The sequence below is a fragment of the Dunckerocampus dactyliophorus genome, chromosome 2 (genome assembly GCF_027744805.1).
Source record: "Dunckerocampus dactyliophorus isolate RoL2022-P2 chromosome 2, RoL_Ddac_1.1, whole genome shotgun sequence".
NCBI classification, from domain to species: Eukaryota; Metazoa; Chordata; class Actinopteri; order Syngnathiformes; family Syngnathidae; genus Dunckerocampus; species Dunckerocampus dactyliophorus.
In genome coordinates, this window is record NC_072820.1 from 28,764,375 (window position 1) to 28,786,803 (window position 22,429).

Below are 22,429 nucleotides of genomic sequence, written 5' to 3' on the forward strand. Positions count from 1 at the left end.
CAATAAACTAAACCCAGTTTTATAATAAATTGCTTGTAGGGTTTATCAACTTTTATGTGAGTTAGCTTGTTTGTTATTATTTTTAGCATTTTATTGAATTGGTTTATTTAATTTATTGTACTAAACAGGGCTTTGTTGAGCCCTGCGGTGAAATTCTACCTGGCAACAAGACAGAACAAGAGCATGAAACAACAGACCAACCTTGCCGAAGCTGCCTTTGCCGAGAACCTTGATCAAGTTGAAGTCCTTTAGGGTCCTCCTCTGGCTCTGCCCGTTCTCCCGGACCCCAGAAGAGGAGACTGTGGACGAGGATGAGGAGGAGGTTGTGGAGGAGGAGGAGGAGGAAGAGGAGGAGTTCTGTGGTCCCTGCTGGTCCAGTGACAGTGCGTCCTGCAGGCGATCCAACTCGGCCAAGTCTGTAGGCAGCACATCAGGTTCTACAATGTTCTTCGCCCAAAACTTTGTGTGCTTTAACAGCAGCGACCCACTTTACACAACAAAGCAAGACGGTCTAGAGGAGTCTTCAACTGGCGACCCGTGGGCAAAATCCATCCCATAAACAACATCAGACCGGCCTGCATGTTCAGTTCAAAACTTGGGAAAGACTAACGCTTTTCTTCCTAAGAACAGCAGAAACCTCCTGTCAAATACAAGCTATTTTACAGTAGATTCCTAAAAACAGCAAAGCACTCATATAGATATTACACTCGTGTTTTGCAGTAGATCCTTAAAAAAAGCAGAGCATCCCTGTCATTTATAGGATCTTTGACTGGTATTTTTGCAGTAGATTACTAAAAACAGCAAAGCACTTTTGTTTTGTAGATCTCTATTTGACAAAGCACTTTGACTAGCATTTTGTGGGAGATTCTTAAAAACAGCAAAGCACTCATATTGATATTTAACTCAGTTTAGCAGTAGATCCTTAAAAACAACAGAGCGGCCCTTTCATATATGGGATCTTTGACTCGCATTTTGGTAGTAGATTACTAAAAACGGTAACGTACTTTTGTTATGTAGATCTTTGACTAGTGCTTTCTCAGTACATGACTAAAAACAGCAAAGCACTACTGTCCCATATAGGGTCTCTGGCTAGTATTTTTTCTGATTTCCCACCTCAAAAAAGGCTGAACTCTCCTGTAATATAGAGGATCTTTGTCGAGTGTTTTTACAGTAGATTTTTAAAAACAGCAGAGCTCTCCTGTCATATAGAGAATTTTTGACTAGCATCTGTGCAGTAGAGTACTGAAAACAGTAAAGCACTTGTTATACAGATCTTTTTGCAGCGTTTTTGTATGAGATTCCTAAAAATAGCAAATCACTCCTGTTATATACTGTAGCTCTTTGCCATGTGCTTTTGCAGTATATCCTTAAAAAGAGCAGAGGGCTCCTCTGATACATATAGGGTCTTTGACTAGTATTTCTTTGCAGTAGTTTCCTAAAAACAGTCAAAAGAATATTTTTACTCAACATTTTGTCAATCGTAACTTTGTGTGCTTTAAGAGCAACAGTGACCCACTTTACAGAACAAAACATGATGCCTCCACAGAAGAGAAAGTTAACTTCTTGTCTCCCTCAGCTTGTGTGAGGGAAAGTGTGAGATGATGATGACTAACTGCGAGCAGCAAATGGCGGTGGGCGGTGCGATATCGCTCCTCAGGTTCATTCTCAGTGGGCCAACAACACTTGCTTTGAAAAGGCCACATGACACTGTCAGCGCATCTCCTACATGCTAGCCAATGTTTGGATGCAAGGTGTGTTTTTACCCTGCTGGGAGGGCGAGGCGGGGACAGCTGACTGGCTGAAGCTGTTCTCCGACTGCGACAGCTCAGGGGGAGACTGGGGAGTGTCCTGCCCAGGGGTCAACTGGAAAGACAGAGGCAACGTGAGTGAGTGTCAAAAGCCATGTTTAACAGGTACTTTTCTTGTGGTACACAATAACAATATTTTAGGTGACTGAAAATAAGACTTTTTGGACACCTTTGCCCAGATTTTCTTGCTTTTAATCTATGTTAACATAATAGATCGTGTGAGCCCATTTTACGACCAATGTGCTTTTTCCCTGGTGTGCCTTATTCTAGAAATTGCTTTCTTCAGGCATCTGACTGACTGAATATTTAGGGGTTATCACGCCTCCTCTGGCATGCGCTTTAACTACCTTTTACTTGTTTAAAATCATTTTAAAAATTTTGAAAACATTTTTTTGATCATCTTGTTCACAAAAATATGGTTTTAGTTAAAATTACCAAGCAATTTATTATAAAATTTTGAAATTACATTTTATGATTTTTTCTACAGTCTTTTTAGTTTATTTTAATTAATTTTTGTTGTACTATGAATGGCACAAGCTTAAGCTTTCCGCTATTTAACACCATCTTAATTGGCCAAATATTATTTATATTTTTATTATAATATTTAGGTTTATTTATTCAGATTTACATATTATTTTATTGTTTTTTAATATTGTATCCAGTGGTGTAAAAAAGTGTTTGCCCCCTTCCTGATTTATTTTTTGCATGTTTGTCACACTTAAATGTTTCAGACCATCAAACAACTGAAAACAAAATGCAGTTTTTAAATGAAACTTTTTACTATTAAGGGAGAAAAAAAATCCACTTACATGACCTTGCGTGAAAAGTGATTGCCTCTACCCGTCAAAACATAATTTAACTGAGATTAATTACCATCAGTCTGGGAAAGGTCATAAAGCAATTTATAAAGCTTTGGAACTCCAGCGAACTACAGTGAGAGCCATTATCCACAAATGGCAAAAACATGGAAGAGTGGTGAACCTTCCCAGGGGTGGCCGGCCAACCAATATTACCCCAAGAGCGCAGCGACAACTCATTCGAGAGGTCACAAAACAACAACATCCAACTGCAGGCCTCACTTGCCTAATTTAAGGTCAGTGTTCTTGACTCCATAAGAAAGACACTGGGCAAAAACAGCCTGCATGATTATGGTTACGGTTTAATTTATTGCGAACATGCATACAGATTACATTGAATGCTTCGTGTTACAATTCACAGCTCCACATGTCCGAAAGGAGTAGGAAGAAGCAGAGCTTATTTAATCCTACCCCCTCTTTGTATCACATCAATTGCTAATACACACCCAGGTACTGTAGATTTATCTACATTTTTTTTATTATAATTTTTTTCTTTTTTTTCGTTCCCCCCGTTATCTGGAACCACATCCTGCCGCCTTTGGTGTTGTACTGTGACTGCCCTTGAATGCAGATTCATTTTAGTACTTTTTGAGCAGGCCGTTTCATGCTGACATCCTCCCATTATCCTTAATGTCTTAGTAATATGATTTTTAATATGAATCCAGATCGCTGATATCTTTGACAACAAGCACTCTTGCTTCTCCTGGACCTCCATTTAGCTTGATGTAGATTTTACTGTTGGTGCTCCAAGTGCTTCCCTGCTTCCTCATGCCTCATGCTTTCTTGCCGATGTCGGCATTGCGTTTTGTCAGATGCTCATTCATGTAGACGTTTGTGCCTCTCAGCTTCCTTCCCTGTTTCAGCAGTGCAGTTTTGAATTTCCTGTTGGAGAACTTAACGATGACAGGTGTGGTGTTGTTTCTGCCATTTAGTGTGACGTAAGTGTCGATGGTGTTGATTTCCCTTTGATTGTAGTAAGTTGAAAATCTGTTGCTTTGTTGAAGGAACATCCATTCCATCTGGTTCCCCCCTGTTTTGGACTGCCCTCTCTTTTGACCTGAATGTAATTTGGAGCCCTGTGAGGATCACATCATTCATTCGTACATTCTGATCCATCTCGTCAATTATATTTTTCATTTGCATAGTGATATTTTCCTTTGCTTCTTTCTCTTCCTCAAGAGTGGTGCAAAAGGCAGCATTATCCTTCAATAATGCCTTGATATCATCCTGTAAAATGTTGATATCATTGCATAATGTTTTTATTTTCTTCCATAGGTTTTTTGAACTTCTTAAGAGCAGCGCACAAGGCAGCTTCCACAGGTTTTATAGCCTCCTTAAGTCTTTCACTGCCAAAGACGTCGACTGACGTTGAATTTGCTTCTCTGTAGAAAAAGCTTGTTTTCTCTGTTTTTTGGTCAAAATCAGACGTTTTTGCTGAAACTACCCTATGTTCTACAGCCAATATCTAAAGACCCAAAAAGGCTTTTTTTCTTATGAAAGAAGAGGGTCTAAAGTTTCTTTAGATAATTTCAAGGTTTGTGTAAAACTCAAAAGTTCTTGAACGTTCAGCAAAAATGCCCAAAAACTCTGGCAGTATGGAGCTCTCTGCTCTGAACATGGCTGGCAGTAATTGGGTTAAGAGCAGCATGCAAGGCAGCATTGTCTTCCAATAATGCCTTGATATCATCCTGCAGAGCCCTACCATCCTTGCATAACGCTCTACTTTCTTTTTAGCTTCCTTAAGAGCAGCGCGCAAGGGCAGCGTTGTCTTCCAATAGTTCTTTAATATCGTCTTTCAGAATCTTGATATCATTGCATAATGCTCTGTAAGCTTGTGTCAGACCTTCTGAATCACACTGCTTCAAAAAAGTGCTTCGGTGCTTGTATCATTCCGCAAATATCACGTGACCGATTACATTGGAAGCGTCATACATCACAGCACGTATTGACTGTTCGAAACGGATTGGTGGCTGTCATTGGCTTGACAGGGTACTTTGGCGCCAACTTGTGTATATAATAACTACCACGTTGGCTTGTAATGAGAGCATTGGCGAGTTTGTTTGTGTATTTATAATGGCGACCTTTGTTTCACCCGGTTTACTGACATAGGTTGCTTTGACTTCACTCTTCCACCAGATGTCGCTAATGTTGCTTTTCAATGAAGCACAAAAGCTTCAAATCTGTTCCGGCACAATTTGAACAAAAGTCTCAAAGCTTCATGAGGCTTCACCCTCACATCTCTAGCTTTAACCTCCTTAAGAGCAGCGCACAAGCCCACGTTTTCATCTTGCAACTCCTTGATTTCTTTTCTTCGTGCTTTGGTATCCTTGCTCAGTGCCTTATTTTATTCCATGTTTGTGACATCATTATGGACATCCATGATCATTAGACTGAAGCTGTTGTATTTATATTTGATGTCTTCTTCCAGAAACAATATGTCCATACTTATTTTTGTCAATACTTGTATTGTTTGCCAATGCAGACGCTCAATTTCTCGCTCTATTCGTGATACAGTACGCGCTTGTGTTTAATTCCTCTCCTTCCCCAAGGCTTGTAATATCAATGTATTTCTCTTGCGAATATCTTCAATGTCGTCATCCGACAGCCTGATTGACCCTATTTCTGATTTGAGTCTGTAATTGCAGGACCAGTGTCATTTTGCTTTGTATTTGACATTGTTGCTAGGCAAACGCTTTGAAATTCAGCAGTTAGCCAGTTAGCTTGACTTGCGAGCAGCTATCAACATTTGCAACTAGTTTATTTCAAGGAATCTGCACCTCTCGCCTATTCGAGTTAAGGTTGGCGGAGTCAGCAAGCAGTGCTGATCTTGTGTTCGTCAAGTGTGGACAGGAAAGCACCAAAATAGTTCAAATGTCCAGTATCTTCAACAGAGCTCCTGCCATGTATGTCTTTCCCAGTCGACTGCAAGAAGAAAAAAAAAAAGAAAAAAAAGAAAAGAAAAACGATTCCAAGACAAAAACCACTGCTGAACAAAAAGAACATTAAGGCTCGTCTCAATTTTGCCACAAAACATCTTGATGATCCCCAAGACCTTTGGGAAAATACTCTGTTGAACTTTTTGGAAGGTGTGTGTCCCATTACATCTTTAATGCCGAATTTCAGAAAAAGAACATCATACCAACGGTAAAGTATGGTGGTGGTAGTGTGATGGTCTGTGGCTATTTTGCTGTTTTACCAAAACATCCTGAAGGAGAATGAGGTACCTCCATCTGTTTGTGACCTCAAGCTGAAACCTACTTGGGTTCTGCAGCAGGACAATGATCCAAAACACACCAGTAGGTCCACCTCTGAATGGCTGAAGAAAAACAAAATTAAGACTTTGGAGTGGCCTAGTCGAAGTCCTGACCTGAATCCTATTGAGATGCTGTGGCATGACCTTAAAAAGGTGGTTCATGCTTGAAAACCCTCTAATGTTGCTGAATTACAACAATTCTGCAAAGATGAGTGAAATTCCTCCACAGCGCTTTAAGAAACTCATTGCAAATTGCAGCAATCACTTTTTCACATAGGTTTGGATTTTTAAATAAAATGTTTCATTTAAAAAACGCATTATGTGTTCAGTTGTGTTGTCATTAACTAATATTTAAATGAGTTTGATGATCTGAAACATTTAAGCGAGACCAATACACAAAAAAAAAAAATCAGGAAGGGGGAAAACACTTTTTCACACCACTGTATATTAAAACATTTTTTTTTTATTTTTTTATTTTCAGGATGTTCAGTTTACCTTCCTGCGACGCTGCGCCGTGTTGGAGATCTTGCCAGGCGTGACCCCCAGGTCCGACAGGACCTTGGCGATGCCTCGGGCGTCCACGCCGCAGTTCGGAGCTACGTTGCTCTCACACCGCCTGTGCACATTCATCTTACACACTGCAAAGGCAAAAAGGTTTGTTTAGCAGCGCTTGTTTAAAGTCGCTAGCAACAATTCCTCACCTTTGCACTGCAGTCCCTGTCTCATGAGGCCCCACAGCAAGGATCCACAGTGATCGCAGAAGGTGGGCACCTTGTAGTTGTGGATGCTGAACTTGTGGGGCATGTTCACGCTGAACCGCTGCGATCCCACCTGCAGGGGGAGACACACGCAATCAGAAGTCCCGCTCCTTGCAGGGGAAACGCCTGTAGCAAAATAATGTTTACCTCCTCTGGCGTGTCCTCCTGCTTCTTCATGCCGGCACACTTGGTAATGATGAGCTCATGGCAGCGCTTGTGGACGACGCAAGTGCACACTGCAACGACACAGAAGCAACATTTAAGAGAGAGAATGTTCTTTTGAACCTTTATCCACTGGCCACTGGATCCAGGTGATGCGTAACAATCCACAAATTACCATTTTCTATACTGATGACGTTTTAAGTGGAGCTAAAATATGCAAAATCAAGAAGGGGGAGTGAGACAAAAAGCATTTTGAAAAAGCAATTGATTGAAAACAACAATTAAACTGAAATAGGCTGTTTATCAGCTGATCAAAAGTTTAAGACCATCGCTCAAAAAAATAACAAAAAACTCTCCAAACCAGAACAAAAATGTTCTCAGTAGGACTCAGTAATGAGTAGCTCCACCGTTCTTGTTAGTCACTTCAAAAATGGCTTTGGGCATGCTTGATGCGAGTGTTTCCAGGAGGCTAGTGGGAACATTGCTCCAAGTGGTGAAGATGGCTTCACTAAGGGCATCAACTGTCTGGAACTGATGGCCATTTTTATAAACTTCCCTTGCCATCCATCCCCAAATGTTCTCTATGGGATTGAAATGAGGGGAACATGCAGGATGGTCCAAAAGAGTGATGTTATTCTCCCTGAAGAAGTCCTTGGTCAAGCGAGCATTGTGAACTGCAGCGTTGTCCTGTTGAAAAACCCAGCTGTTACCACACAGACGAGGGCCCTCAGTCATGAGGAATGCCCGCTGCAACATCTGCATGTAAGCGGCCGCCATTAGACGACCCACCACCACCTAAAGCTCCAGTGTTCCACTGAATGAAAAAGCACCCCAGATCATGATGGACCCCCCTCCACTGTGCCGGGTAGAAAACATCTCAGGTGGGATCTCCTTGTCATGCCAGTAACGTTGGAAGCCATCTGGACCGCCAAGGTTACATTTTTTCTCATCAGAGAATAAAACTTTTTTCCACCTTTCAATGTCCCATGTTTGATGCTCCCTGGCAAAGTCTAAATGGTGGTGACGGTGAGATGAAGCCTCATGAGGCATCAAACCACGTGAGCCAACTGGTTCGAGAAAGGGTTCATTTCTCGAAGCTTCATGTGCACACGAAACCACCTACTGGCCAGGTGTATAATACAGGCAGCTGTATCTGAACGACATTGTGTAGGATTCATTGAATTGTTGTGTCCATGAATAACAAAAACCGTATGACCAAATCATGTCTCTACATAAATGACACGTGTGTAGAATAAAATGTTTTGAATGTATTGTGTTTGTGTACATTTTCCTCAAATGGTACTATCATTTGACATGGCGGGTTGTGTAATCATGTTTCTTTGCCACTGTAGAAAGATGGCATGGGCTTTTGCAGGCAGAGGACGGTGGAAGTGCTTGTGGAACTATGAAGGCACTGAATATGCGTGTGTAACTACGACAATGATGTGCGGGACAGGGTACATTTTATTCAGAAATAACACTTTCTCAACAGTTTTTGGTTTTAAACGATTTCTTTTTTTTTTAAACAACTTCTCCAGTCTTTGAAAACACTCTTTCAAAGGGGACAGAAGACGCTGGCGTGCACAAAAATTTAATTGCCAGTTTATATAAATCAAAACAATCTCATGTAAACCCGCCCGCACCGGGGCTCGAGCGCTGCACCTTCGTAATGGGAGGCATGAGCGTTGACCACACGACCAAAAGCCCGGGCTGTCGACCGCGTGTTCAGCGCAGCTCCTAAGGCAGAGGGACTGAGGTTTACCAACGTACACTCTCGCAGCCTCACAGGCTGGCATCCCTTACGCTCACACAGGGGAAATCCTCCTCTTCCTCACAGGCTCCATCCTCTCTCCAAACTATGCTATCCAAACTCTAGTATCCAAACTCTATAACTTTTATCCAAACGCTGAAATGACTACAACTCCTCATCAAAAACCCACATTTTGAATGGAGCCTGAGGGGTTTATATTGCTGTCAAACCTCATGCCAAAATCTGAACCACTGCCCGAAGCAGTCACGGGGTACAGTCGGGCAGCAAGGCTTCAGACGTCATCATTTTCAGCTCCTCCCCTAAATGAACCAAGCCTCGATACGCGCTTCGCGGAAATGCCCCCTCCATTACTCGACACAAGCTTCGAAGCCTCGGCACATCTCATGACATCACTACTACATGGGCAGTTTTGTGGTGTTGAAGGAGACTAGGACTTTGAATTTGTTTTTTGTTTTTTAAACCCTTTTCCCGCAAATGCCATCTGATGGTTATTGCGCTGTAGTCGGCACCAGTGAGGTCCTCAATGTGGGTCGCAGACCGTCCTGTGTCTTGATGGACATCCAATTGGATCCTCCGGTTCAGCGCAGGTGTGATTTTTTTAGGTCTACGACTTGACTTTTGTGCTCCATAATGCTCAGGACCTTTCAAAAAATGTAGAATGACTGATTTACTGCACCCAACCTCAGCAGCAATGGCACGCTGCGAGAGGCCTTGCTTATGTAGCTCGACAATCCGACCACGTTCAAAAAGAGAAAGCTTCTTAGCTTTACCATCAGGAGGGCATGACAGTGTGAATGCCTGACAGAAAATGAACATTTTGAGCAGATTTTGGCTTTCATAGCCTGTGGTCTTAAACTTTTGATCAGCTGATAAACAGCCTATTTCAGTTTAATTGTTGTTTTCAATCAATTACTTTTTCCAAATGCTTTTTGTCTCACTCCCCCTTCTTGCTTTTGCATATTGTAGCTCTACTTAAAACCTCATTAAGATCCAAATGTGCAAAATTAAATTTCTAGCAATTTTTCAACTGGTCTCAAGATTTTGATCAGGTCTGTATTGCTCCTTGGTCTTAAATATGACTTTATTGTTTTATTTATGACTAACATTTGGTAAAGTATATATTGTCTATGTAAAAGTATATGTACGTATTTGTATTGTATTGCATGCTAATATGGATTTATTATGGGTAAAATGTGATCATGTATGTTATTTATGACTTTGGAAACACTCACCCTGACACTGGTAGCCTTGCTTCCCCAGGACGCCCCTAAAAGGAAGTCAGCGTTAGTGTGACGTCAACTTCAAACACACAACAATTAAGCAGCGTGTGTGTGTGCGTGCGTGTATGTGTGTGTTCGTACCATATGAAGTCTCTGCAGTGTGAGCAGTAGGTGGGCTGTCTCAGGTAGGTGGCCATGAACTTGTGTCCGTTGACTTGATGGACGCGCCTCCGCACCGCCCCCTGGCGCCGCCGGGGGCCGATCCGCTCCCGGAAGACGCGCTCCTCATTGTCGTTGGCTCCCGAGGCTGCACGGTGAACAGGCACATAGACAAACACAAAAGAGTCACTTCCTGGGACGTTGCGTACAAACAGGGATGGTTGGCATTGTGTTGCCTGAGATGTTTAATCATTTAACAGTACTGGGCGAGAGAAGGTTGGGGGGCTCTTGTCTTGCCTCCCACACTTGCATGTTCCTCGCCGCATTGAGGCATACGTACAAGCTATTTATATCCCAATGTGTGGGCACTCGTGAGCAAGGGAGGTATATAAAAAAAAAATACTCCTCCTCATGGCGCCATCCAAGCAGCCATTCCCTCTTCTTCCCCTTTGAGCATCTTCATCTCCCCTGGAAAGACCAGCACTTTCGGAGGGTAACCTTAAGACAAGAGAACCGCCTGCGCTTGCACTCCCACACACACACGCACGCGCGCGCACACACACACACACACACTGCACACTTTTCCCTGTGTGCTGCCGTCCTAGTTTGCCTCCCTCACGGTGCGTCTCTCCTGAGTGAGCCTGAGATGTGCTTAATGCAGAGCATCTCCACAGTTCACTTACAGGCACACTGTCAAGGGACACCGCACATAAAGTACAACGTGCACCCAAAAAATGCATGTTCATGTACAGTATAGTACAGTACAACTACATGACATTCTCAACCATTTGCCATTCAGGTAGCACTGCAAAAACAAAAAAAAAATCTATATGAACGAGAAAACTTTGTTCCAGTTCACAGTACCAGTTTGGGGTGGCCTGCGGGAACATGCCACATAACACATCACTAAGACAGCAAGACAACCTAACTAACAACAACGGAGAGGGGCGCCTGGATTTATTTCTAGGCAGAGACAGGGCTGCGGCAGAATGGAGCGCTGCAGCAAAGTGGACACTGTCGTGTCTGAAGCCCCTTTCATGGTGCCTTTTATACAGAACAGCAAGGCAAAAATGCTAAAGTGGGACTAAGGTGCAAGAAATGTCAAATGCCAAGACGGTCGTGGTGTGGTAGAAAAGCAGCATTAGCAAAAAGTAGCCCCTTTTACACAACCTGGTAAAGCTGGAATTTTTCAGTCAATTTTTCCAGCTTCCAGAATGTCGGCACACCAATATTCTACCTTCTGAGGTTGTATCAGAAGCCGCTTTTACACAGAGATCCTGCCAAATTCCTGTATCAGTGCTGTTATAGTCATTCCATCCTTTAAATGCCTGTGCCTTTTACACAGAACGCAGGGCCTTTTACAAAGAACGCAGGGAAGTGTGATATTTCCGTAATGGTGTGCTTTCACATGACATCCAACAGTTATTAATTATATGATGACATAAGGGCAAGAGACGCAAATGTTGACTGTTAAAAAGTCGCATCCCTGTCCCGGCTTTACGCTATTCCCTTCCCCTTTCATGTTTTAATCGTTCTTCTACTTGTTCCTATTGATTTTATTTTATTTTAAAACATGTTACATGCTCCCCATTTTGGTTATTTTCTTTTCTTGATCTGTACAGCACTTTGGGGCAGCATAAATTGTTTGTTTTAAATGTGCTTTATAAATAAACCTTGACCTTTCACACAGCCTCAGTCCCGCCTCCGTTACCACTCTTATACAACGTCCGAAGATGGAAAATTGCCAGGTCCACTTCGTCACTGCTATTTTGTGTCAGTGGCGTTTACAGTATATAGAACAACCAGGAAAATACAGCCCAGTTTTAACAGACTGTAAAAGGGGCTGTTTCATCATTGATTCTGCTTTTCCACAGCACAGTACAGTGTTCTCTTGGCTTGAAACGGCTCTACTATACAGTTTTGACGCTATTCCGGTCGTGAAAGCACAGGTACTATCGAGTGCTATTTCTGGGACAGGCAGTGTATTCCACCTTTGCTGGGTTCTGTGTAAAAGGCACTGGCAGCTAAATACTGGATCTACCGTTACACTATTTTGCAGAATCTCTGTGTGAAAGAGGCTATTGTATCACCTCCCCTATTGAGAATAAGCATCTTTATTTGCAACTAAATGGCAAACAAGGTTAGAATTAGGCATAGTACTGTTGTCGGCATGAACACGTGTATATGTTAGGGGTGTAACGATTTATCCACTACATCGATGCATCGATTTATATTCCTATGCTCCAACTACACTGATCTGTGTTCAGCAAGTTGCCATTCCAGACGACATACAGGATATCAATATCATGCATATATCATAGATCGTTTAAAAGTAATTAATCGGTTGCATCGATACCAGGAAATACTGTACAGCATTGAATTTAAGCATGACAGGCTTCATATTCATATAGATAGGGATGTCCCGATCCACATTTTTTGGCTTCCGACCCGTTTTTTTTTTATAGTCTTGCCAATCTGATCGGATCACGATCCCTTTTTTTTTAAAATAATAATAAGCGTGTTACAAACATGAATTTGTGGAATTGAATATGAAAACAGCTCTTCAAAGCATTACAAATAATGTGACCAAAGTATTGCTGAATTTACTTTTTTATTACACAGCATGACCAACAATATTGTTTGGGTTTTGTAACAAACCTCTGAGTCAGGCCCCTAATCCAATAAAAGACCCAAAAAAGTCCATCCAATAAAAGATAAAATTGGAAAAATGGGCGTGCAAATTACTTTTACGTTTTTACCTTTACCACTTATTTTACCAGCAAAGAGTGTGTGATATTTGAGTTAGTGAATAAAATATCCATGAATAAAATGCAAGAATCCTTACATTTATTGATGCAATACATCATTGGTCCATTGTGTCCAGTAAGTGAGAAATGGATGTAGCTTAGCTAACATCTAATGGGATGTCAGCCTCAGCACATATTGCTACTACATCTTCAACAAACTAATGCCCGTGCTTGTGATTAAGGAAGATTCAAGATTCAAGAGAGTTTTATTGTCATGTGCATGGTAAAACAGCAGTTATACTATGCAATGAAAATCTTATTCTGTTCATTCTCCCAAGAAAAGAAAGAAAACACAAGAAAGAATAAGTACATAAGAAACATAAACACATAAACATAAATACCAATAAATTAAGCAACAAAAACAGAAGAGACATTAATACAATAATACATGTAATCACACATGTAATTCCAATCGCGTTATTAATGTAAGATATTTTAATGACACCCGTATTTTGTTTATACAATTAGACAAATGTGACAAAGAGTGCTCTCATTTTGAAAGGTGCAAGAGTAAACGTGCCTCTGGCCTTTTTTCACTGAGAACCTGCACGTCGTCAGTGGGCATTGTAAAATGGTCCTTACATTAAAGCAGTAAAACACAATACGGTGAAAATATACTCATCCAGCCTGAGTTGCGCTCGCGCGCACACACACACACACACACACACACACACACACACACAGCTGCACTAGCACGCTCTGCTAAACTAAGCTAACCCCGCTAGCTTCCATTCATGCTGCGTAACAGAGGAGTTTCCAAGGTTTTCGCCGCCGTTTCAACATGTTTAGTAGTGTTTGTAATGAGATTCCGCCATGATTGAATGTTGAAAAACAACAGTAAAAGTGGCAGGTAACCTGCTGTTAATTCAACCTGAAGAGATGTTGGCTGCACTTCATTTTGATATTAATATTGTATTATTTATAAAACAAAAAGGAGTAGCATGTAAACCAACTGTTGAAATGTTGGTTGCATTTCCTGTACTTTTATTGAAAATGTAATGGATATTGAAAATGAGAGCAGAAAAGGTTAACCTCCTGTTAATTCAACCTGCAGTGTTGGTTGCACTTTATTCAAATAAAATGTGAATGCATTTGCCATTAATTGTTGTTTACTTGTTTGTTTATATCCATAATTTATAACTGATCTCCTTACAAAAAACAACGGCAATCTAGGAAACTTCACCTGCACTGTCCAGTATCCAGGTATTTATTTCACAGTCACACTGGTTGAATTTTTGGCTAAAAGGTTACTGAATTATTGAAAGTTAATTAATCATTTCGGTTCGTATCGTTCTAAATGAACAAATATCGTCCTTGAATCGTATCGGCAACCACGAATCGTGGTACGAATTAAATCATTATTAAAACAAATCGTTACACCCCTAGTGTGTGTGTGTGTGTGCGCGTGTGTAATGTAGGAAGGGAGGGGGGCCTGGCTAAACAGGCCATCAGTGGGATCACTTTTGTTTTACATAATACATCATCCATCTGTCCAGGACACACACACACAAAAAAGGTTGAGGCTTGTGAGGAGTGATCGCCGTGGCAACACAAAATTTAAGGGAAATTCTGGTCTCTACACCAGCACCCCCCTCCACTCACCCAGCTGGAACGTTTTTCTTTTATCTTGAGACCAGAAATCCCTTCCTTTCCCAAAATTTTCTAGAAAAGTAGCCTTATTTTCAACTGCAAGTATATAGTGATATTATAGCAATAAATGAATGATTGCAGCCGGTAGAGATGGAAGAGGAAGAACGTGCAGATGGTCAGATTAGGTCAGATTATTCCAGCAGATGCATCAGAAGAAGAAATGTAGTGAGGTGGGGTTGGGCGGGGGTAGATAGATATCCTAAAAATACCACCAGTACTCTTTCTCTTCCTTTCACACACACCCACACACATGTGCGCGCGCACACACACACACACACACACACACACACACACACACACACACACGGTTGTTTACATCCGCACACAGCTGAACCCTGGGAGGAAGTTCAGGAGTGGGCGGTCATGAGGACGAAGGGGTTCTGAGGTCAACACAAAGAGTATCCAATCATGACGAGGAGAGGACAAAACGTCTCTTGTAAGTGTGCGTGTGTGTGTGTGTGTGTGATCCATGGCTCAATCTAACCTGCTATTTTAAGAAGCTACTAGCCTAGAATCTGCTAAACGGCAGCCTGCATACATCCATATACATGCACGCGCACACACACACACACTCCCATTGAAAGCAGGTTGCTATTTATATCCAGGCGTGAGCACGCACAGGTGAGGTGAGAACAGCTCTGCTATCCGGCGACAAGGAGAAAGCCAGCGAGGCGGAGAGGCTGTGAGAGAAAAGTTCCTTGGATTCCGTCCTTCTAAGAAAACAGGATGGCCAGAGGCTGTGTGTGTAGTAATCTTAGTAATCTTTCCATCTCCTGCTTCCACTTATTGCATGCACGCTATTTATGTATGTATGTATGCATGCATTGTGAGAGGAGCATACTATTATGGCATCACACGGACAAGCACTCCCGTCTACTTATTTTTTCATGCTTCCAGGTCTCGCGTGACTTCCTCTTTCTTATGTAACAAGACCCGCGTTGGCACACAAACTAATATAGATCAGCAAATATTATAAACAGCCTGTCAGGATATAAACTTTTGTTGGACGATAATTGTACTATAAATTATAAATGGTATTACTGTCAATTAAGTTGACACCATTTTTTCATTGATGTAATGATAATATATAGCATAATAATGTGAGTACACCATATCAAAAGCAATACATTTCAAATAAAATAAATCAACAACATAATTAAACAAAAAAAAGACAAAAAATGAAAATTAAATTAATCCCAGTCTATTTTAACAAAAATTTTGCTTAAATAAAATGGCCAAATCCCAATTAATCACAATATTTCTGATTTTGACTCAGTGTCAACTTTCGTTGACAAAAAACAGAGAAACAAACCAGGAATACTCTGAAGTTCACATAGTGTGCCAATGCAAATGTCAGCTCATTTGCATATACACTTCCTGGATTCACTTTTAGCAACCTCGTGTGGAATACGCCATTTATGTTTAATGGGGTGTTTTAACGTTTTGTCGAAGCTTGATCAAACTACAGGTCTTGGATGCAGCAAAACGCGTTTGGTGCACAATGAGGTGTTATACTTCGAAAATCACTTTTCCATTCTCTTTGTCACAAAATGACGATGTGCAAACGGGCTGAAATTAACATCAGATCGTGTTTTATACACAACAGGCACAAAAAAGTATTAGATCGTGTAGCACACGACACACACGGTTAGCAAGAAGGGCACCCGCTAGCGCGCAGCGCGCCTCTCCTCACTGGGCTAAAGAGACTGAATGACTGACAGGAGGGTTCACTCACTCTGTTCATTCCGCTATAGAACCAACACGCCCAGGTGTTGAGAGGTAGAGAGAGAGGAGGAAAACAAACTCGCATGCACATCTCAATATATCGATTGCGGCAAAACTATTGAGTTTGTAATTTATCGTGCGGTTAATTGATTTATTGATTATTGTGACAGGCCTAAACATAGCTATCAGTTAATCGATGATTAAAGGTCGCCTATTGTGCAAAAGTGATTTTTTAAATGCTGTTCTAATTTTGATATGTGTTTATGAGAACCAAATGTGAGAAAAATCCCTTATCCCCATCACTTTTGAGAGAAGAGGTGCCCAAATGCCAAATGTTTTTGTGACGTCATGAAGGAAAAACCTCATGGACATAATACCGCCTCTGATCCACCCCTAGTTAGAAATGTACATGTCCGCCACTTTGAAAAAAAAAAAAAGAAAGGCTTCACTTCACATCTACAATGATCTGCGAGAAAAATTTTACTTGAAACACATATGTGAGAACACTTAAAACCCACAGCATTTTAGTATGCGGAATTTAATTATGGAACAGACTGAGCAAGGAACTCAAACAATGCACCAAGACGAGCGAATTAAAAAAAACAATACAAGTAAAACCAAAGAGATGATCATTGACCCAAGAACAAGGGAAAAGGAGCCGCATAGACCCCTGTTTATTGATGAGACTGAGGTGGAGAGGGTGAAAACCTTCAAGTTCCTTGGCACACACATCAGCGAGGACCTCACCTGGTCTCACAACACCCAACAAATTATGAAGAAGTCCCAAAGGAGACTGTACTTCCTGAGAAGACTGAGGAAATTTGGCATGTCCACCACAATCCTGAGTTGCTTCTACAGATGCACCATCGAAAGTGTCCTTACCGCCTCCATCACTGTTTGGTACGGTAACTGTACAACACGTGATAGGAAGGCACTCCAGCGGGTGATCAAGACCTCACAGAACATTGTTGGGGCAGCCCTCCCCTCACTGCAAGACATTTATAAATCTAGAGTCCTACGCAGAACACACAACCTCATCAAGGACAGCACACATCCACAACACTCATTATTCACACTCCTACCGTCAGGCAGACGCTACAGGAGTTTGAAGTCCAGGACCACAAGGCTGGCAACCAGTTTTTACCCACAGGCCATCAGGCTTCTCAATGAAGCACTCACACACTCATAACTCCATTTATTTATTTCTATTAATGTCTCTTCTGTTCTTGCGGCTTAATTTATTGGTATTAATGTTTCTTTGTTCTTATTCATTTTCTTATGTCTTCTTTCTTTCTTTTTTTGGGAGAATGAACAGAACAAGAATTTCATTGCATAGCAGAACTACCTGTTTTACTGTGCATATGACAAACTCTTGAATCTTGAATCTTGAAGAAGTTGATGTTTGCTAAATACAAGGCAGAAGATTCTTGAACTTGCTTTATTATGCTTGCCTTCATCTTATTTACTATTATATTGATTATTATATTTATTGTTCTGTCATGCTTGTTTTTATTTCTTACTTATTATTACACTGATTATTATATGGAATAATATTACATGGAATGCAGGAAGTGAATAATATGTACTGTACAAGATGTGGAATGGATGGCGGGTAGGATTAAATAAGCTTTGCTTCTTCCTACTTCTTCCTAATGATTCATCAGATGTTTTCCACTGTAACCTGCATGCATGTTCAAAAGATAAACCAAACCAAACCAAAAGATAAAGCCAATTATCCATCAGTCAGCCACAGATGTGGGGGCTGGACATTTCATCATGTTGTTTTTCTTTAGCAAATAGGCTAACCTAGCATGATGTTGCTTTTAAAATATAGCTCACATCACTATTCTAGTGTTGCTATGTTGTTGTATGTGATATATGGCACCTGTTACATGCACTTCTTCACGCTTCTTGGAGACACACACTGGTGTGGGCAAACCCAGCTCATTAGCATTCATGCAAAACTGGAATTTAGAGTTTCATCTAAAAACTCCAGTTTGTGTTCTGTTGTGTTGTCATTGAATAATATTTAAATGTACTTGATGATCTGAAACATTTAAGTGCGACAAACATGCAAAAAAAAAAAAAAGGAAATCAGAAAGGGGGCAAACACTTTTTCACACCACTGTACCTGTACAGTACATGTTATCATGAATGTGCCTGTTACTACATGGTCACAGTTTGTATATAAAGCTATAAAACCTTTTTGGAGGTTTTTTGAGATTTTTTAATAGCGGGATTTCTAGGCATTTATCACCTGCTTCTTTTAAGCAGTTTTATACCTTTAGAATGTACAGAAAAGAGAAAAACGTGTGTACATGTCTTACATAAGGATTGTGGGTGATGAGAAAAATTCCAAAAAAAGTGCAGTTTTCCTTTAAAACTACAAACAATAAAAAATAATAATATTTTGAGGTTTTCCCCTTGACTCTTGGCTCCACATTTTCTTACTCCAGTGTCACATGCACATGAGAATGCACTGGCAGGCTGTCAAGTGCATGCCAAAGCAACAGGTGGCGCCATAATCCTGAACAGTGAGGGCATTTTAACCAATCAGAAGCCTGAAGAAGGTAATTTGCAGACAAAAGAAGATGCTAACCAAAGTGGCAAATTAAGGAAAAAGTGTACTCATAAAGCTATGTAGTAGAATAGGGGTCCACAACCCGCGGCTCCGGACCTGCATGCGGCTCTTCAGCCTCCTTGTTACGGCTCCCTTTGCTGAGCTCGGTGATTTTTTTTTTAACACCGAAGTAGGGGAAAGTGCATTTTTGAAAAGAATTTGAAATATCCGACTCACCGCAAGTCCATGAATGCATCTAGACTACGTTCTGACTGCTGATTGGATGATCAAGGGAAGGGGAGGTAGGCTAGTTTATGCGGTGAGTCTCACTTGAGAGAAAAAAGTTGACCGAGTTTGGAGTTGAGTCTGAAGCAAGTTACTACACAGTAAAATGAAACTATAGAATTTACGAGAGCATAGCGATATGTTTTATAACGAGAAGCGCGCTGTAGCTATGAGTTTGGAGCCCCTGACACGCTAATCCCTGAGGTGGTGACTCCAGGAGAGACGGATTGTGCGCTGCTGGAGGTGACGGTGTCACCCCGCCTGTGACTGCTATGAGTTGGGGCAGAACAATACGTTTTTTCACTTTTAGGTCTCCAAATACCAGTCCCTACATTTGTCGCCAGTCGCTTTTGGGAAAATAAATCACCAAGAGGGTTTGGAAAGTCGCCAGATTTAGCGAGAAAATGGCCAAGTTGGCTGCACATGAGATCGTAAGGAGGGGGAAGCCTTTCACAGATGGACAATACGTGAAAGAATTGTTCATTAAAATATCAGCACATCTATTCTTCAAATGAAAAAATAAACAAGAAATGATTCAGAAAATGAAAGAATGCCTCCCTCTGCAAAGACAGTCAAGGACAAGCTCTACAGAATGGTTACTGATGGCAATTCAGCACAGGCATAAACGCTGTTGAGCAAACAACACTCGTGCAAAAATATGAACTCTGATGAGCTTTTTTATGTTCAAGTTGGCTACATTTTGTTTTCATTTTAAACAAATACAGGAACCACTGAAAAAGGTGTTTAAATGATTTCAGAGTAGGCCTACACATGCTTGCTGCACTTGCTGAATTTTGTTGCTGTAACAGGTAACATTAAAAGATAGCAACTTTGACAAGTGTATAAACTGTGTAATGTTTTGCGGCTCCAGACTATTTTTTTTACTGGAAGAGGAGGCAAAATGGATCTTTTGATGCTAAAGGTTGCCAACCCCTGGACTACAAAAATGGATGTTGAGTCTTACCCTCAGTGGAAGATCCGGACAAATCAATGACCACGTACACCTTGCCCTCCGGCTCCAAGTCGATCTAGACAAACAATAAGGGAGAGACGCATTATAAATAAATACAGCCTGTTGCAGTCTTTCCACCAACATTACCAGGAACATATCAGCCCACCACTCAAAAGGTTCAGGGAAATCTAAAAAGTCCTACCCGCTACAGTAATCCCTCGTTTATCGTTTATGTTAATTAGTTCCAGACCCTGCCGTGATAAGTGAATTTCCATTAAATAGGATTCCTTATTTATGAATGGATTATTTTCTATTCTATGCTCTATAGTTCTAACATAGAGAACCTTTTTACGACCTCTAAGTACCGTATTTAACATTATTAGAGGCCCAGGGTTAGGGTCTACACCCCCTAGTCAAATGTATACTCCTATTGCCCAATATCCAATATCCATCCATTTTCTAGGGTCACGGGGGTATGCTGGAGACTATCCCAGCTGACTTAGGTGAAAGGAGTACAACCTGGACTGGTCGATCGCAGGGCACATACTGTATAAACAAACAGCCATTCACACTCACATTCATACCTATGGACAATTTAGAGTCTCCAATTAACCTAACATGCATGTTTTTGGAATGTGGGAGAAAACCGGAGAAAACCCACGCAGGCACGGGGAGAATATGGAAACTCCACACAGAGATGCCCGGAAGGTCACCGTTCGGCCTATTACCCAATATAGTAGATATATTGTAAATTCTGGTCTATAAGTCGCTACTTTTTTCTTAAACTTTGAACACTGCGGCTTATACAGCAGTGCAGCTAATTTATGTCTAAATTCTAATCTCATGACATCTTCTTTACTTGAGAACTACTCATTGTTTAAATACTGGGCCGCTTATGAATCAGTGAGGAAACGGGAGCTCTTTCTTTGGCAGGTGCACTCACCACAAACTTGACAGCCCCATCGGAAGTCGCGGGAGGTCCTTATATATATCAGTATAACAATATAACAGTGTGACTCAGTGTCATCTTTCACAGAACACTTTACCAACAACACTGAATTCATCACACAACAACTTAACACTCAAAAACTGTACCTGAGAAATATACAAACATGTCCCAATATGATTTTCAATTAAAAAAAAAAAACATTTTAAAAAGTTTTCCCATAAGGCATTGCGTCTGAGCAACACATTCATCGGAGCGCTGCAATGACGTCAGCTTCAATATGGGCTTTGGGCTCTGGGTGTTCTGGCTCCCTCTGGTGGACAGAGGCAGCACTGCAGCACCATCCACCATTTTCGATCCTTACTATGTTCCTCCAATGAAATGGTTTTCTCAAACAAATTGCATTATGGGAAAACTTTAAAATGTTGGGGGTTTTTTTCCACTTATATTGATAAATAGGTCTGTATTTCTGAGGTATAAACATTTCAGTGTTAAGTTGCTGTGTGATGAGTTTAATGCTTGTAAGATGAAACCCGAGTCAGACTGTTATATTGAGTAATGACCTCTATATAACAGATGCAACTCAGTTGACCTAGTACTTATTTGTCACAAATAATGAGTATAATTAATGATTTCACATTTATATGTGAAATCACACCTATAGACAGACAACCATTCACAACATGCGTCCGTGCGTGGGTGTTCTCCGGGTACTCCGGTTTCCTCCCACATTCCAAAAACATGCATGTTAGGTTAATTGGAGACTCTAAATTGTCCATAGGTATGAATGTGAGTGTGAATGGTTGTTTGTCTATATGTGCGCGTATGTAGAATACTACATATCATATTTATGTATTTATTTATTATCATCCCAGTCCGAGTGCCCACGAGGCAGTTTTTTTCTGAACAGGAAATCTTGTCACGTTTTCATCTCGCAAGATCTCGTGTCATAAGATCTGTGACACACCTAGCATATATTACTTTAATATTGAAATATTTGGGGGAAAAACCCAGCAAAAATGGGAAAAAAGCAAAACCCGAAGTTCATACTTCTAATAATATGCTTTTTCACTTACATCACAAGCTGAGAGCCAGTTTTTTCTTTAAATATATATAACTTCTTATCATATCTATATGTGTTGCTTTACAAAATATCAAGTTGCATCCTTTCATTTTTCACTATGTGGCCCTGGCTGGAAAGCGTCTGGACATCCCTGATTTAGGCAAAAAAGACTATGTGCTTAAATATGCATATTTGCTGACTAATAATAGGCCGTAGTCAACCACGAAACACTGGTCATTTTTTATTTCATATACCTTATGAAAAACCGTGGTAGAGTGAAGCCGCAAAATTAATAAAGGGATTACTTTACTTAGTTGTAGGTTGAAGCTTGCAGTTGGGGAAAAGAGTTCCCCGTAAAAGAGAAAGAAGGAGGTTGACTGTATTTTAATACTGTATATAGTTAATCCATGTTAGCGTTAGCACTGGGCAAAGTTACTGTATGTCGTTATCTTT

General features: G+C 40.9%; 1 protein-coding gene across 1 annotated transcript in view; it reads right to left on the bottom strand.

Annotated features, from left to right (window-relative positions):
- Nucleotides 1-22,429, bottom strand: part of prkcea (protein kinase C, epsilon a) — a 54,777-nt gene that overhangs the window by 15,374 nt on the left and 16,974 nt on the right. Inside the window, exons 2-9 of the mRNA XM_054760667.1 lie at nt 19,980-20,043; nt 9,971-10,136; nt 9,842-9,876; nt 6,824-6,912; nt 6,620-6,749; nt 6,414-6,556; nt 1,764-1,863; nt 202-416 (exon numbers count right to left, since the gene is read on the bottom strand). Coding sequence (XP_054616642.1) covers nt 202-416; nt 1,764-1,863; nt 6,414-6,556; nt 6,620-6,749; nt 6,824-6,912; nt 9,842-9,876; nt 9,971-10,136; nt 19,980-20,043 — 942 coding nt within the window. The remainder of the gene's footprint in view (nt 1-201; nt 417-1,763; nt 1,864-6,413; nt 6,557-6,619; nt 6,750-6,823; nt 6,913-9,841; nt 9,877-9,970; nt 10,137-19,979; nt 20,044-22,429) is intronic.